The sequence below is a fragment of the Sparus aurata genome, chromosome 9, assembly GCF_900880675.1.
Source record: "Sparus aurata chromosome 9, fSpaAur1.1, whole genome shotgun sequence".
Taxonomy (NCBI): Eukaryota; Metazoa; Chordata; class Actinopteri; order Spariformes; family Sparidae; genus Sparus; species Sparus aurata.
The window spans coordinates 30,164,384-30,182,905 of record NC_044195.1 but is presented as its reverse complement, the minus strand read 5'-3'; the positions used below and the strand labels follow the sequence as shown (position 1 = coordinate 30,182,905).

The 18,522-nt window shown below is 41.8% G+C and overlaps 1 protein-coding gene across 1 annotated transcript in view; it reads left to right on the top strand.

Annotated features, from left to right (window-relative positions):
* calcrla (calcitonin receptor-like a) overlaps window positions 1-13,865 on the top strand; it is a 31,566-nt gene extending 17,701 nt beyond the window's left edge. The window contains exons 2-13 of the mRNA XM_030428706.1: window positions 771-879; window positions 1,804-1,957; window positions 2,414-2,524; window positions 3,168-3,280; window positions 4,608-4,699; window positions 4,787-4,913; window positions 5,165-5,318; window positions 6,071-6,131; window positions 6,351-6,417; window positions 7,880-8,098; window positions 8,823-8,864; window positions 9,474-13,865. Coding sequence (XP_030284566.1) covers window positions 805-879; window positions 1,804-1,957; window positions 2,414-2,524; window positions 3,168-3,280; window positions 4,608-4,699; window positions 4,787-4,913; window positions 5,165-5,318; window positions 6,071-6,131; window positions 6,351-6,417; window positions 7,880-8,098; window positions 8,823-8,864; window positions 9,474-9,692 — 1,434 coding nt within the window. The 5' untranslated portion in view covers window positions 771-804 and the 3' untranslated portion in view covers window positions 9,693-13,865. The remainder of the gene's footprint in view (window positions 1-770; window positions 880-1,803; window positions 1,958-2,413; window positions 2,525-3,167; window positions 3,281-4,607; window positions 4,700-4,786; window positions 4,914-5,164; window positions 5,319-6,070; window positions 6,132-6,350; window positions 6,418-7,879; window positions 8,099-8,822; window positions 8,865-9,473) is intronic.
* The last annotated feature ends 4,657 nt before the right edge of the window (window positions 13,866-18,522 follow it).

The following is an 18,522-nucleotide window of genomic DNA, read 5'->3' as shown; positions in this document are numbered from 1 at the left end:
CGGGTTTTAGACTGTTGGTTGTGCAAAACTATTAATCTGAAGACATTTTATAGACGATTAATCAACAGATCGTGAAAATAATCTGCAGATGATCAATGAAATAAGCACTGGTTGCAGCCCTAATTATGTGGAGGGTCGTCTTTTTGATCCACCTGCATGTTCAGACTTCCTTTCTCTTTATACTTCTTCACCGGACTTTCTCCTTCGATTACTACGACCACTAGAGGTTGCTGCCCTCTACAGACGTAAATATCGCTCGTACATAAGCTGCTGGAATTCTAAATCTGTACATGTTTGATTTACAAACAGAATCTAGTCACCGCACTTCATTGCTGTTGCTCCCACTCCCCATTGTTTACCTCTCCCTTCTACTGTTACTCCCACTTTATCCGTCTGTCGTTGGTGCGGTCACGTACAGTTGGGTTGCCTCCACTCGTCCTCTCACTGGCTTTAAGTGTGTTGTCTGCGTGTGCTCAGTGAGAACGACTTCCTGTTTCCATCTCATTTATGAGTTAATCATGCGAGTGGAAATGACCAGTGAGGGCAGGGATTTCTAGAGAATTTTAAAGTCAAATGTTTTTAATCTTACACACCTCTCAGGGGTAATGACTCAAATAGTTGTCTACAGTATGTTGTTGTAAATGGGCCTTTGGATCCATTCTCATTTTTAAATTGACAGTGATGCAGTAGCGACATTTAATTTGATTAAAGGCGCTGGGAGAAGTCAACGACAGGACTTCATAGTTTCTTCTTCTTCTTCTTCTTTCCAGATCTGCAGCTGGTCCATCATCAACCGGGTCTGACATGGCCAAAAGGAAGATGGATATCATCGGGCGGAGCGGGGTGGTGGCACTCATACTGCTGTGTAATCTATCAAAGGTAGGACAGCCGGCAACCAACCAAACAGGCAAATATTGGAGAAATCAGATTCAGAAATCAGTAAATGGAATCATAGAAGTGTGCATTTTGTAGCGTAGTCAGTGAGGTTTGACAGCCAGAAAGACTCATCAGGCCTTGTTTCTTGTTTCTTGTTTCTGGACCAAATTGCTATTTTCCAAACTTTAATTATTTGGCAGTTGGCGAGGTTTCATCGTAAACAGTTAGAAAACGATGCACAACATCCCATTGTGCTGGATATGCAATTATTTTGTGCACATAAATTAACCAAAACTTGAGTTGTATCTTGTGTGCATGCAATAGCAAATCGAATGATCAACGCAGTAAAATGTGGCCTTGTTTCATACGTATTTTCTCTCTTTATGGCCTTTTCAGGACTCTGTAGTTTTGTCTGTATTTGGTAGTGCTGTGGAAACATGACAGATTATGTGATGTTGCGTGAGGAAAATGTTAGAAAGACTTTAGTTTACTCTTCAGCCGTGGCTTCGTTCGACCTGCTCAGACTTGTTTTCGTCTGTTTATGTTGGACGGCTTTTCAAGGATTAAAAAAGCAGCTTCTGGTCGGCGTCTGCTGTGTAATAAATAAAAAGCTGGACATATCTGGTTGGCAGTGTTTCTGCATAGATGTCATGTTTTCCATGGAGCTAATGGGTTTAATGGAGTCTTTAATGGAGACTCCCTTTTGCTGGCATTGTAAGTAGGCTGTTAGGACCGTCTCACCGTCAGTATTTGGTCCTAAAAAAAAGGGGATTTTTGTCTGTTTTATCTTGAAAATAAATGTCCTCCATCTTTAATGTACACAGAGATTGGGAAGATTTAGAAACGTCTTCCATGAGAAATTAGCCAGAACTTCTTTTGATAACAAAAAACAAACAAAAAACCCACCGCTTCTCTCCTTCCTCGCAGATTTTCGTGAAGGCGAGCCTGGAGGTGAACGAAACCCACCAGCAGAATCTGAACAGCGGCTACCACGACATGGGGCTCACCAGGAACAAGATCGTCACGGCACAGTTCGAGTGCTATCAGAAGCTAATGAAGGACAACACCAACAACAGAGACGGTAGCTTGTTGTGTTTCACGTCAACTTAGCGGCAGCGATCGCGACTTTGTTTCCATCCACGTTTTGAAGTATTGCACAGGAGACGGTTGATGGAAAGAGGATGATTTAAAATATCTTCATTAGTTTTTCGCTTTAAGTGGTTTTGTGGGTGTTTAGTGTTTAATGGGCGCTTAATGAGATTGGAACAACTTTTCTGAATAAGTTCTGTTGTAGTAAACGTAAGACTCACAATTTATCAGCTGTTTCCGCCCCTCGAAACTTCCATTTGCAGATTAAGTGCTGTATTACTTTGTAGATGGCGACTGGTTCTGTTTCTTCTTCTTCTTCTTCTTCTTCGGATTAACTGACAGCTGAAAAACAACTGGTTTTGCCTCTCATTCGTGCCCTCAACATCTTCTACTCTGTTTAGTCCCACCATGTGTAACATATCCTATACCTCTTCTTCTGTGGTTCTAGAGCCCATGTGTAATCGTACGTGGGACGGCTGGCTGTGTTGGGACGACACAAAGTCCGGAGTCGTCACCGAGCAGCACTGCCCGGACTACTTCCAGGATTTTGATCCTTCGGGTAAGATCTGCGGCTCCAGAGGCGTATCTGCACCAAGCATACATTTTATTGGACCCTAAACGCCACACTGCAGGCTTGTAGTGGTAGAATATCATCATGACGTGGGAATAAACTGATCTCCATGTGTGAAATTGGTGAAGTGCCCCTCAAAACTGGCATGGCAACGAGCTCTTTGTGTTCATGGGTATTTATTCATTTGTTTCCATGTGTGCAGTCGTGTTTTCTGCATGAATACGTAAACAGTAAATTAGTTTTAAGTGCTGGGAGATTCGGAGCCAAAGCTTGAGTGCAACACATCCTTCAACAGGATACGCAGACGAATAATTAGATTCAGTCGCTCTAATCACTGCTCTCAATCGTTTCATGTGGATTAATGCGTTTGTTTGTTCGAGTTTCAGAGCATTATTTTAACTTAGGGGCTACGGGGGACAGCTATTGAATTTCTTCCTCTTCTTCGGCAGTCTATCTGCCAGAAGGAAACTTCCTGACTTTATTTGAGCGCGCTGCCTTTTGATTTCAATCTCTACTTGTTTGGCCCCTGGGTTTTGTTTATCTACCCTCATATAATAAATACAAAAGAGACGTCCTCGGAGACTCCACGGGGTTTAAATATTTGTATCCGTGTGTCGTGTTTTACCTGCAGAGATGGTTACAAAGATCTGCACCGACACCGGTCACTGGTTCCTGCATCCGGAGAGCAACCGGACGTGGACCAACTACACCCGCTGCAGCCTACACACCAGTGAAGGCAGAATGGTACGTCGCTTCTGTAAATGGCATTAAATGCACATATTAAAGGGATATTCCGGTGTAAATTTAATCCATGGTCTAAATAACTGTGAAACTGTGTTAGACTCCCTCCCGAGAGATCAAGTTAGCAGACCGCTAATTTACGGATTTTTTATCAACCTCAGAAACGACCGCACGACAACAATACACTGCAGTAAATGGATCCAAATATAAACCGCCACCAAAAAGCCACAAATAATGCTCAGAACAGCACCAAACGTCAGCAAGAGTACAAATAGTGTCTCAGCACATAGTCCAGGGACTCTAACCTCCGCTAGCTTAGCTGGATTTCTACTGAAAAGCTGACTAAATTTACCACTCTTCTGCAGCAGCTTCCTGTTGACGGGAAGTCCCGACGCGACGATTACCGAGTGCGGTTAGAAATGCTCAATTCCGTTCTTTTCCCTGTCCGCTCTCGATAATAACTGTTATAAACTGGCAGGTAAGACACATATGAACTTTGATTGCTTTTCCATGGAGTCATAATCATACATTTTCATCCATGAGCCGCGGAACTCTACTGCACTCGGTTATCGACTCGTCGGGACTTCCCGTCAACAGGAAGCTGCTGCAGAAGAGTGGTAAATTTAGTCAGCTTTTCAGTAGAAATCCAGCTAAGCTAGCGGAGGTTAGATGCCCCGGACTATGTGTTGAGACTTTATTTCTACTGTTGCTGAAGTTTGGTGCTGTTCTGAGCATTATTTGTGGCTTTTTGGTGGCGGTTTATATTTGGATCCATTTACTGCAATGTATTGCTGTCATGCGGTCGTTTCTGAGGTTGATAAAACTCCGTAAATAAGCGGTCTGCTAACTTTATCTCTTGAGAGGGAGTCTAACACAGTTTCATGGTGATTTAGACCATGGATTAAATTTACACCGGAATATCCCTTTAAGAAGTGAGTCACGGTTAGCACCGACCTTTTAATAAACCTCTGGACAGTTACGATACATCTGCAGTGATGAGAGACCGAGAGTTAAATGTCATTTATGTGCACATCACATGCATCATTATGTGAAGGCACCACACAGTTATTTATTATACATATTGTATATTTAACTGAATAACTCAGTTGTACACACATTTCATGCCCATCTTGGCTGAAATCTACTAAAACGCTGATTTAGCAGGGTTAAAAGTGTGCATGTGTACAACTTAAAATACCCTTTGACATGATTTAAATGTCATTATTTGATATGATTCTTCTTCAAGAGCGTTTTTTAGATTGTCTGTCAAGATGAGCGGTCATTACGAGGTCGACAGGATCTCATTTGTGTCTCGTTTTCTTCCTTCCAGACGGCGATGAATCTGTTTTATTTGGCGCTCATCGGACACGGGCTGTCCCTGACCTCCCTCTTTGTCTCCCTCGGAATATTCTTCCACTTCAAGTGAGTGGACCGACCTCGCCGCGACATGCTTGACAGACGGATCATTCTCATTCGTTGATGTAATGTCGCTCTTTTCTCTTCTTGCAGGAGTTTAAGCTGCCAAAGGATCACCCTCCACAAAAACCTCTTCTTTTCTTTTGTTCTGAACTCCGTGGTCACCATCATCTGGCTGACGGCCGTGGCAAACAACCAGGAGCTGGTGCAGAGGAATCCAGTGAGCTCATCTAGATTTATTAATTTTCTTTTGTAATAATAGTTTCTCTATTCAAACAAAAATTGCGGTTATGTGTACCGTAAAAGCTGCACCAGGGTTTAAGTTTTCATTTTTTGTTATCGCTAAAATGAATCACCACTTTGTAATAACTGTGAAAAGTACTGCACGGGGAAATAACAGGAGGCAGAGTAAAACCATGTAACCGTCACCAACCAGGTTCATTATGTGTCTGTGTGTGTGTTTTCCCCCAGACGAGCTGTAAAGTGTCCCAGTTCATCCATCTGTACCTGTTTGGATGCAATTACTTCTGGATGCTGTGCGAGGGGATCTACCTGCACACGCTCATCGTGGTGGCTGTGTTCGCTGAGAAGCAGCACCTGATGTGGTACTACCTTTTAGGCTGGGGTAAGTCAGGATCGCGTGTTCAGTCGATGCCGTCAGTCATTTGTTTAGGGCGATGTTGGACTCTCTAAATTCTGTATAAATTCTGGTATACGTTCTTATGGCATTTAATTCAAATTTAATTGGTAGTTCTTCAATATCCTAAAAAGATATGATTTTGCAAATGCTTAAAAAAAAGTGTTATTGATAACGTTCAGCCACTACCTGTGTCGTTCCATCTCCCCTTCCACTGCATCGACACCACAACGCCGCTGTTGTTTGACTCATTTGCCGCCTCAAGTGGTTGCCAGTTTCTTGCAATACCTAACTTTGCTAACGTTAACTAGCTAACGTGCGCACACTAAAGAACTAAGCCATTTTAAAAAAAATTTCCACAAACTAGCAACAACCAACACTCACGATACCGATACACTTGACATTATTGGCTGGCAAACCTTATTAGAAGCTGGGACCGACTTCCTGCACAGAGATATCACGACAAACCTTATTAGAAGCTGGGGCCGACTTCCTGCACAGAGATATACAAAACGACATCGTCTACATAAAAATATTATCAGTCAGACTTTGCAGACACTGGAGGCTTCGAGTTTCCACAGTACACATTCTGAACATTGGACCAGGATTGGCTTCCAAACAATCTGTGATGTCACAAAAATTTTTTTAAACTTAAGCTCAAGCATTCGACTGTAGGAGGCTGACTGGACGGGGGCTTTAAACGGTAACTGTAATTATGATAAATGTTTGTTTGTTTGCAGGATTTCCTCTCATCCCTGCTTCCATACACGCTGTCGCTCGAAGTTACTACTACAACGACAAGTAAGCATTCACGTGCACGATCTGTTAGAGAACGTGTCGCAGCTCATGTGATTGAAATTAAGTGCGTTAAATGACAGTCGAACAACAACAACAAAACTTTTTGAATAGACAAAAAAAAAGTGAGATGCAGCTGATTTTGCTAACAGAATTCTATTGTTGTTGCTTCAGCTGCTGTTGTGTTAGCTCAGACTAACTGCCGTCCTCTTTTCTCTGCTGCAGCTGTTGGATTAGCTCCAAAACGTCGCTACTCTACATCATCCACGGTCCCATCTGTGCTGCTCTGTTGGTAAGAAGTTTCAGCCTATTCCCAACACCGATCAATTACAGCAACGTAAATCATAATCGTGTCTATTTACTGAGCTGATCTGTTCCATATTTCTCTTGGTTGACTGGTTTTATTGTGCAATGATGGAAAGAAAAGAAAAAAAAAAAAAAAAGGGAGTCTGGTTCGGAGTCGACACTGCGGGGGGCCTGAAAGCAGGACACAGTTTGATAGCACGCATAATTGTGTTTATCTTACGAAATCAATGCATCTGCCCCTCTGACGATCCACCCACTGGTCCCCAGGAACATGTTGCATTCTAGGAATTCACCTAATCAGCACAGCCGGGCACGCTTCAGAGAAAACTGGTCCCTCAAGTCTCCTGTAGGACTAAATGTTCAGCACTTAAAACAAGCTTTTTTACAGGGATTTGTTCGGGTTTCAGAGCCCAGGAAACGTCTCGGTTTCGTTTCCTCGTAATGGATTTTTTTGTTTAAACTTTCGTCACACTGGAGAGTCTAGATGTGCAATTATGTGGCACATCACTTTTTCTGTTTCATGTCAAAATAGTCAGGTGTTCCAAAATCATCAGAGCAAAACACTCAGGATTGAAAATGTGTTTCTAAAGAAATCGTAACCATCATAAAAAACTGTCCTGGCAAATATCTTTGCGAAATTAAAGATCCTTTATTGTAGAAAACGAGATTTTCATGTCTTTGTTTGTAAAAGCATGTCTAGCTGCTTTATGAATACTATTATAGTACCAATAAGCTCAATCAATCCACACAGCCTGTATTCAGAAGCTGCATCTTTAAATGAGCAGTCAGGACTTCCATGAGGTTGTGATGTCACAACTATATGCATCCAACTTGACTTTATTGCACAACGGTGGCAGATCTGAGGCAGAAACATGTTGGGTAATGCCTGTTCAGGCCTGTGAGAGCTGGCCAATCAGAGCGTACTTGGGGTGCAGGATGTAAGAAATAGCCATGTGCCGAATTCAGACTCAGAGCAGCGTTTCACCAGCGTAACTGCTAACTGTAGCTGCTGTTAGCCGTTTAGCTCAGTTAGCAGTACAGCTCCGAGCAGCCGCGAGCAGCGAGGCAACATTGGACTGGAACTGATCGGCTCTAGCTGGTTAGCTTGCTGTCTTCAGTAGATATCTCTGTTACACAGTACATAGACATCGTGAATGTTAAGTCTTTTGTTTCTCACATTCTGATGATAATATTTAAGCACTTTTAAAGAGACAGGCACTGAAATGGAGTGTTCAGACTTAGGGTGAACATCTTGAACATTAAAGCATGGAAACATAGCTTCATGTCTAGAAGACACCAAAAATAAAAAGGAACCTGAAAATTATTGGAAAAATGGCACTTAGGATTAATTTATATCTCAGTCTTAAGAAGCATTTCACCTGATAAAAGCAGCTATTACCGAAGTTATTGCGCTGATTTGCTGACGTCCTCTTGTTTGTCCCCCTCAGGTCAATCTGTTCTTTCTCCTGAACATCGTGCGAGTGCTCATCACCAAGCTGAAGGTGACCCATCAGGCGGAGTCGAGTCTCTACATGAAAGCCGTGAGAGCCACCCTCATCCTGGTGCCTCTTCTGGGAATTCAGTACGTCCTGCTTCCCTACAAGCCGGAGGGACGGGTCTCCTCGGAAATATACGACTACATCATGCACATACTGATGCATTTCCAGGTCGGTGCGATGGTTTGAGTTGCACTCTGTATATTTTGTGTGATTTGACAGGTGCTCGAGTCGTGGCTGAGTGATTGTTTCCAACTTCCTGGAACATTTCCATTGAAGACACATAAACAGCTGTACATTATGTCACGCCCGGGGTGTATTTTTAGTCTGGTATTCACAGTTTACTGTCTGTTGCATGTGCAGTCCCCTTGTCAGTTATTATGGATCTTGATGATCTTGATGTTTGTGGCTGTCTCTCCCTCCGATGCCAGAGACATTAGGTTTACTAAAAACGAACTGTTGCCGGGATGTTAACCTCATTATTTCCCCGGCTTTCAGTAAAAGCCAACCATTCCCATCAGCCCCTTGACTTTGTTTATGCTGTAGCGCAGGGAAGAGCAGCAGGAAGGAAGACATACATTATCTGAGTTAAAAAGGGCTGAAATCAGTTGGTTATCTGATCCTTATCGTCCTGAGCCATCTCAGTGTCGGGGGGGGTCGAAGCTCACTACAATGTACTCACAGCTCGATGACATTTCTTGCAATATATCGATTATCGCAGAATCGCTGTATCATGACATTATCGTTATCGTGGGCAAAATATCGTGATGGTATCGTATCGCGACCCAACTACTACATATTCTCATTGTTGTGCCTGAGATCTATTATTTAGATGTACATGATCTCTCTCTCTCGCTCTCTCTCTCATATTTTTCTTTTTTTTTCTCTATTGCAGGGTCTGCTGGTGGCCACCATCTTCTGCTTTTTCAATGGAGAAGTAAGACGGGGTCACACCCTTTCACTTTGTTTTAGTTTGTTTTTGCATGCGCACAGACACACAGCCGTCAACACTTCCTCTGTGTGATCAGCCGAACTGTCTTGACAGGTTCAGTCCTCCGGGGATCTGCAGGGGATTAAACATTATTTACTGTCAGCAACAAACCCTTTAAACCGATTGGCATAAATTATGCAGGTGATTGATCTGCATACAAAATAGCTTGTCGTTGCCTGGAGTCAGTGTGTTACAGGAGCCACTAGAAACCTCCTCCGTGCTATAAAGAAGAGGAGTTAATGCACAGTGGAGCTTTACTGCTATCTGATGTTATTAGATTCAGGTTTGTATAAAACCTCTTTTTATAATCCTGAGCTCATTATACGCCCAAAGAAACGGTGACTTTGTGATGCCTACATAGAAAACGTAGGCGCATATAAGGTACTGTATGTGCTGTATGTAGGCCTCTGATCAGAACATGTTGTCAGAATGAGCTTCAGAGAGAATTAAGTACCTTAAATGCATGAAGTGAAGTTCTTTCTCAAATCTCAATAATAAAAAAACAAAAAGAAACATGAACGTTATCTTAATGGGATGTGTGGTTTCTCTGCTCAGGTCCAAGCAGTCCTGAGGAGGCACTGGAACCAGTATCACATCCAGTTCGGCAGCAGCTTGAACCACTCGGACGCCCTGCGCTCCGCCTCCTACACGGCCTCCTCCATCACCGAGGTGCAGGGCTGCTACAGCATCGACGGCCACTCGGAACACATGAACGGCAAAGGCTGCCACGACGCAGACGCCTCCATCCTAAAGTCAGACAGCCCCTTCGCCTGACACCCCCCCTCCTATAAACTACGGCATGTTTGGAGCTCCGCGGGAAACTCTCTTCCTGTAGATACAATGTCGGAAAGGAATGAGCGGGGAAAAGGATTTTATACCCAGGCTTTCACCCACATGAAGGATATTGTCTGTCATGTGGACACAGGCGCCCTTTAACAGGACTGTACGGTGAGCTCAACTCATCCTGCGCTGTTTTTTGTCTACAATTTGCAACTGAACTGCTTCCACCCGGACAAAGATGCATTCTGATAATCACACCGTAGTTGCGATCTCTCTGCCTGACAGATTTTTTTGTCTTTAACGGATGAATATTTACTTCCTCGACTGTCCTTTTTTTTTCCTTCGGGGGGGTCATGTTGTGCACACAAAGCCTTTGGTTACACTGTAAAAAAAAAAAAAAAAAAGATTTTGACATGGTTAGTGCCAAACCAAGAAAGTCCTCGCCTGCCTCATTTATTTTTTTATATTTCAGTACAGAACCAGAACGAAGATAGGATGTCTAACAGGTGCGTAATAATATATTAAAAGCTATATTATATCTTTCACATGTTAAACTTAATTTATCTGAAACGTATTCTTGTTTATGAAATGAAATAAATACCATACAGTATTTATTAAACTTGACATGCTACTTTTTTTGTTTCCAAATTTAGTCATTTAAAATACCAATATGACTTGTTGCCAGCTTCACGTACACATTTCTCTGTATTTCTTGTTCGTTTCTATGTGTGAGGATGATTTGAAGATCGCGCCGTTAGCTTGCGGGCTTTGATTTAAATAGAGATGTCGTCATGCTAACGTTTGGAGCGTGTTAAAGTGGCCCTTACTGCATCCTTTAAAAAAACAAACAAACAAAAAAAAAACACCTGGTTGGCTGTAATGTAACTTTAACACAATATTATCACCGTGAAGCCGTCGTGAAATTACATGTACTCCGATATCTTCTCATTACACTCGAATGTAACAGTGACGCGTAAAGACCCGGCTCTGAGCATCACATACATACATACATACATACATGCATGCATCACATTCCGCATACACTGCTGTCTTCAGCCTTACTCTCCTCAAATTACGCAGATTTAGCCGATACATAAGCATTTCCAGGTGTTCAGACTGAAAACAGCGCCGTGTTAGAAATGCACGGGGCTCCGTCGGTGTGGAAAATGAAATACGAGGCCAGTTTGAGGGATACGTCCATGACTTTTTAAAAAAGATCGGTTTGGATTTTGCAGAGTTGTTTTAAGACACTGCTCACATGTGATTGAAAGAAGCATAGCTGGCTGTAAAGACGTCTTCTGAGCATGCTGGCTGTAAATCCCTCTGTAGTGCAAAAACAGTAAAAATGGACTTGTTGCGTGCAAAAATACATTCTTAAAGTTCAGACAAATTAAAATAGATTCAGCCAAATCGAGTGAGCATCTTCATGCTAGCTCGTTGTGTTTGTGTTTATTATAAAAAGGGGGAATTTTCTAGCAAAAATTAAGTTTATTCTGGTAAATTTTTTTCCTTTCTAGTACAATTCTGATACAGTTCTTGTGGACTGAACTTCATATACTGTTTACATTTGTTTATGGCCACTGTGGTATCATACTGCTGTACTCGTTAGGGATTCTATAATTTTAGGCGCTATCTGAGGAGTTTCCCACACTGGTATTGGAACAACCCTGAATGCTACGGCCATGACTTGAGAAGATGCTCACCCTATTTGGCTAACTCACGTAGCTAAAGGCTAATTCGCTTCGGCTGAAGACATGAACGTGAAATTTGGTTCCCACCATGTGCTTTGGGGCTGCAAAGGGATTGTTACACAGCGAGTTTGGAGAGCAAGAACAATTATAGCGACCTTCAACTTAACCCATGTTAGTATTTTATTTTGATGGGAAAATATACAGACCAATCCTGTGAAAGGATACCATGTTGGACTTTTCATCTGCGGCAAAGGTATGACCAACCAAACCAACGAAGGTATCAGCCAATCAGAGCGTGTCAAGAGGAGTGTCAGCTTGTATTTGATGAGTCAATGCAGGGTATATTCAGATGATGCTGGATTGCTTTGCGTCCAGTTGAGCCCGGTTTAAACTATCCTGCGTTTTTTTTTTTTTTTTGTTTTTTTGCTGGAGCCCGCTGCAACAAAAGCAATGACCTCACTGCGAATGAGGGAGCTGCACTTTTTTCTTACACAGAGCTTGTGTCAGTCTGAACGCCGCCTTATTCATGTGATAATATTGTCATGTCTCACAAGAAGCTCTGCAAAAAAAAAAAAGAAATACTGCAAAAAAACAAAAACATTCTTTGTGAAGCATTTATTATTCAGTCATTATTCATCAGCCCGAACCTCCAAACTTTTACTTTCTCTTCTTTCTTTTTTTCGAACATTTCAACACATTGTCCACAATGCTGGGAACGTGAGTCACTATGAGCTGATGTAAATATTTTTGTAAATTTCTGGATAAAGTGGATAAACTGAATGTGTGAGCGCGCGTGTGTGTGTGTGTGTGTGTGTGTGTGCATGATTTATATATACAGTATTTATGAGTACATTATACTCTGAAGCGTTGAACCATGAATGAACCGTCGTATGTGACAGGGTGTGGGACGTTTATAAAGAAGTTGTTTGTTCTTCGTCTGTTTTTAAAAAAGGGAGGAGTCGAAAACGGGCCGGAGTTAAGAACTGGGGGCTGCTGTGTCCATCAGCCCGTATAATTTGCCGTCACCTTTAGAATCTTTATTTTGTTGTTGCCTGTGTTCGAAAGTAAGGAGCGAAAAGTTCCCTCTGTGTGAGTTATTGATGCCATATAAGCAGAACAGACATAAAAAATGTTTCCTGACACTGATGGGTGTATTTCTGATGTGTGAAGGCTCACAGTCAACCCTACAAAGGGCAGGTGTTCTTACTATTGCAAACAAAAAACACAATTCTCAATGTGTGTTCTTTTTAGCATTAAAACTGTGAGGTCTACAGAAGAGGATTTGGGCCACTTTTTCAGAGGTTTTTTTCCCAGAATTCTTCACTTTTTTTGAAACTAGAAGTGTGAATTTGTATGTAAGAAGTTTTGAATTTGGACCTGGAGGGGAAAAGTGCAAATTTGGAGGGGAAAAGTTCAAATCTGGAGGGGAAAAGTTCAAATCTGGAGGGGAAAAGTCCGAATCTGGAGGGGAAAAGTTCAAATTTGGAGGGGAAAAGTCTAAATCTAGAGGACAAAAGTCTAAATCTGGAGGGGAAAAGTCCAAATCTGGAGGGGAAAAGTTCAAATCTGGAGGGGAAAAGTCTGAATCTGGAGAACAAAGTCAGAATTATGAGGGTAAAAAAGTCAGAATTTGAACCCTAATCCTTTTCTGTGGAGGTCGATACCCTGTTAGTTTCAGATACACAGTCCAAAATAACCACCTTCCAACAAAGTGTCAGTAAATTTATCACATTGCTTATTTATATGTTACGATTATTTTGGATTGTCTCAGTTTTACCTACCAGTCTTTAAATGCAACTGTTATGACTTCAAGTGTTCGATTCTACACAAACAGAAAAAGGGACATATTTTCAAAAACATATGGAATTTTTTATGAGACAGTTTTGTTGGCTGCCGATGTTCGAGGTACAGGAACAGTCTCACAGTTTCCGTGTTCTCACACCTCCACTTTGTACTTCACGTCAGATCTGCAGGACAGTTTCTCCATTTTAAATCATAAACTCTTCGGCCTACATTCATGACTGTCGTCGTGCAGATTTACAGCCAGTGATCGATCTGTTATCAAGCAAACAAAGTCATTTACTGTGCGACGCATCATAATCGTTTATGAAGCTACAGTAACGGTGGAAACGCCCTCTTTTTGTCAAAATGTAGTAACTCCTGCGTACCAATTTAAGTTGTGTATTTATGTGTGAAATGTTCTCATGACTCTCATGTGACATGTTGTAAAGTATGACACAAAGCGTTATGGACAATGTCTGTAGTTTTTGTTAATACTGTACTGTATTTAACTTTGGTAGTCTTGACACATTGACTCCACACTGCTGTTTGAATGTAACTGGTTGTGTTTTATTCTCTGGATGTGAAAAACATTATATATACAGTATATATTTACGTACAACGTCTACTTTCTATCATTTCAAGACGATGCTTTCTAGTGTGTATCTGCATATTAATACAGTATGGCTTCGCACCAGCCGTCAAGTGTAGTACTTATTATTTTGTTTATATTGTCACACATGTTTTTTTTCTTCATTTTGGACTTCATGTAATGGTTGGTCGAGGCCAAGGATACTGAATTTCTCATGGTTTAATGTTTAAAAATGTGTTTTTTGTGAATATTTACCGCATTAGTGACCAATAGCGCAAATTAATTTAGTTATTTTAGGTCCAATCTGTTCTCAATCTTCAACCACACAAGCAAATATATTTATATCCTTCATGTTTGTCTCACTGACATCATTAAGGACACAGTGCAACTGATTCGACACCTCTGCGGCTCTGAGGTCGGGTGTTTTAACGGCAGAGAGTCCCACCAGTAACTGTTAAAAAGAACTAACACCCTTTCTTTATTTTCATTGTTGCAGAACCTGAAGGACGTGGGGGGAGTCGCAGGTTGGGAAACTAACAAAAGCACTGCACAAATCACAAGAAGGGTCAAAACAAATGGTTCCCCTTGGTGTCTAAAAGGTAGTGGTGGGGATAAACCAGCCACACACATGCTGTGTCTCAATTCAGGGTCTGCATCCTTCGAAGGACCCGGCCTCTGCAGTTTTCGAAGGCGAGTCCTTCGGAGGGACCTTGTTAACTGTGTCAACCGTTGTTAAATGGGACGGTCTAGCCTTTGGAGCATTTCCTGTCATGTTTTACCCTTACGTTACAATTTCTGCCGCCCAGGCCCGCAAAAGTGGCGATCTACGCCATGCGATGTCGCCATTTTCTCCCTTTCTTTCTTCTTTTTCGGGCATGCAAAGAATCTTGGGATATGTGAGGATGCGTCCTCAAAAAAGAGGGAAAAGAAGGCTGCATTTGGAGGAGCCCTTGAATTGGGATAGCCATCATGCGTGACATAATTGGCCTTCGGATGCTGAGCGGGGGGGGGGGACCCAACCCAACCCCCCCCTTTATATAAACTCCCAGCGGACTGATTACACTCAGCTGAGGACCCAGATCTGGAGAAATCTCTATTCACAGCAGGACATCATTCAGGTTCCCCAATCACTTTTACATAGAGTACTCAAAGACAAATCTATTTAAAAGATATGTGACACCAGAGGATTATGAATCAATTATTTAAACCAAACCACGATGTATTCCCAACCCCAACCAAGTGTTCTTTTGTATAAACCTAACCAGAGCATAAACACAGTGGTGTGACAAGAGAGAATCAAAAAAATTAAACCAAAAAAACATAAAGAAACATCTTGTTCTTATCCGTGGTTCTGCAGATACTTACTTAGCCAACATTTATTCTGGCGATCGGGTTGAAATAAACACCTGATCAAATCCGGAAGAAGGCCTTTTCCATTCTGTCTGATGGAAATAATGATAAACGTGATGAAAGTCAGTGACATCTTCCACACGAGGTTTTTATATTTTCACATGAGAACATTTTCATTCATACTCGAAAAAGCCAACAGCTTGTAAAAATTTCCAGTTCGAAAGACATGATTTTCTTTCACCATGTTACTTTTTTGAATTGTGAAAATATGATACAACATGTGAAAAGACACATTTTACATCATAATTTTAATTGTATAAAGTAAATATTTATTTTCAGTGACTATACAGAGTTTCAAAAAGGTCATCACACAGGTTGTGATATAAAATGACTATGGTGTGATGCTCACCTATTCTATCGTTTATCTGGTGGTGTGACTCGTATAGTTAATTTCTCACATGTCTAAGGGAATAAATGTTAAACCGGACAAATATCCAAAAGTACACGTTTTCACCCCCTTCATGTGAATTCTGAATACTCTACATATGATCGTCACAAATCTGTCTATATCCGCTGCACTTTACCTTCACATAATAACACCTTCGCACTCCCCTTTGAGTCCTAGACCTCACTGAATCTCCTCTCACTGTATATTAGAATTCAGATATATCTATATTTAAACGCACACTGTTGGGCTTATAATTAAGTACATCAATAATCCTCTTAATGAAATAAAATACTCTTCTTAAATGATCATTTATTAATGAAGAGTTGAAGTTCGCCCGGTCCTCATGGAATATTTAGTGATTACATATTATTTATGAAATCATGAGATCTATTAAAGTGGGACTGCTCCATTAAGCACCGGGGGCGCTCCATCCACATGCTCCAGAAACTCTCGGCTTTGGCATTTATGCACATTCACAAAGAGATCCTGATGATTTGTTGTGATTGTCTTTTGTTCCAGTATCTGCTTTAAAACAAAGACGTCCACCGGCGCAGGACAGCGGAGCTCCTATTTGCTGTTGAGTCTCCACAAGAATGCCATGCCGTCATTTCACAAAATGCTCTCGGAACGAGTTCAAAAGTTCATCCTGGACTCTCTAACTGTACTCTGCAGAACACCGGGAGGCTAAAGACATGTTTCCACCAACAGCCCCCTTCTGTATCCCAATTATAACTCCCTGCACCGGTTGTTTCCCCTCCACTGACTCTAACCAGCCTGAGCTGACATGCGGAATTTCTTATGACCCTTATCAGGGGTTTTGGGGCACTTCCTGTAGTTTCTACGTGAACAGACATCTTCGTGTCTTTTTCTCTTTCTGCTGGTGGCTCGTCTCCCTCGTACGTGACCTGAATAACTAAGGCTGCACACCACTGGCTGGTAAATAGCGAGGAGAGGCTGCTTCAGGGCGCTGTCGCCTGCACTTAGCCTCAAAAGCAGTGATACATTCGTACAGTGCACAAAGTGCAACACAGGGACCATTATATTGTTCTCTCATTAACACTCTTGGACGAGAGTGAGATAGTTGGGTTTTTTTTTTACACTGATATATAAATAAATAATAGATTAAAGCACCAGAAATGAATCCAACACATGCTGCTGCAGATGCAGCATTGAACAAAATAAAAAGATCCACCCTGTCCCTTACATGCTGTAGTCGAAGGATGTATAGCCAAGACATTTGTGCTTTATTGAACACGTTACAATCGAGATTTTTATAATAACAATGTGTCAAATGTCAAGGGTTGCTCTGATGAACCTACACACTGCAGCTCCCCTCAGCTTCATGGATCTTCCTAGCAAACTCGACCATTCTGGTTCCATCTCAACGCTTTTTTAAGTCATTTTTGGCTCTTAAAACCAACCGTACACAACCTGCTCAGCACCAAACAGCAGAAAAAATACTGTTGATTACCAGCTGGTGAACATAATGGATCATTATGCAGCACAACATCCACATACTGTATTTCTCTTAGGAGTTGGTGGAGACCAAAATAGAGCTAAAATGAAACTTTACATTCACATGAAAAGCTGATGATGTGTCAATCAGTGCGTTTACATGACACTCAAGAAAACCCAATTACTGCGTTAGTCTGACTATGATCGGATTTTTAAGATGCATGTATACACCTTAGTCTGACTAAAATCGGACCGGATCGGATTTCTCATAGTCGAATTACACCACGTAGATTATTCGATTGAAAGTCGCATTACTCCTGCATGTATACGTTTCCAGCGGATCGGATCGGATTTTGCGTTCTGCGCAGGCGCGAGATTTTTCCCCGGGGCCGTGAGCCGGAAGTAGATGGACGGCGGCGGCGGCGTCTTTCCTCCGAAATCACCGCAAGATGGAGCGTCAGAGTGCACCTAGTTTGTGTAATTATCATGTACACCATATACGAAGTGTACAAAGATGTAGCTTCGTCTCGCTCTTCGTACACCATCTATCTTGAATGCCGAGGCAGCTGGTGGCGTAAAGAGGTCAGCCGGAGGTGTTTCTGTTACCACTAGTTGAAATGGGTACAGCGCCACCTAGCGTACCGGGGTATGACATGCTTTCGGCCAGTAATTCGATTTTCTCACCGGCATGTATACTCGGTTAATTGCAGTTGTCCGATTGAGTAGCATAGTCGAACTATGGCTGTAATCTGACTAAGCTGTGCATGTAAACGCACTGAATGTTGTGATCACAAGTTGTTTCCGGGGTCCCCATGTTACCCAGTTATTATTATTGCTGGTTTAGAAAGGACACATTGGAATGTAATTTAGGTAATTGGCATCAGCACACATGTGTTAATTCAGCTAATATTCCAGATGTACATGCTGTACGTTAGCTATAGCTAGCTCGCAGTGTAATCCCCAACCACGCTCCCGGGCACATCGCTCAGCTTTGATGCCATTTTACATTGGGTTAAAGTCAAATGATGTACACTGGCCAAAAAATGCTTTTTCCCTTAAGTCACATTGTGAAAGAAGCGGCTGTAAAATGGTAGATATACATTTGACACGACCCCCACAGGATCTGAATCATCTGCTCCAGTGACATTAGGAGAGTCTGGAGGAGCTACTGTACATGATTAGATAATTTTATACCCATTCACATTAATGGAGCATAAACCGAATGTTAGTCTCTTGGCTGGTGGAAGGTTTTAGCATACACGCTCTTTCAGCTGCACAATGCGGATGATTTGGGTAATTTTGTACCCGAGAAATGTAAATTTTTTCGACTTCATGTGCCACTGAGCAGCTTTCAAGCTTATTCTCCTGAGTGTCTTGTTATGTGACGGATCAGACTCCTTCTTGTCTTTCAATTATTTTGATCTCCCTTTCTGTCTTTTCTATATTTATGTGAATATTTTAAATTTAAGACGTTTTCTGCCTCCCCAGATGTTGTCACCCCGATTTGCG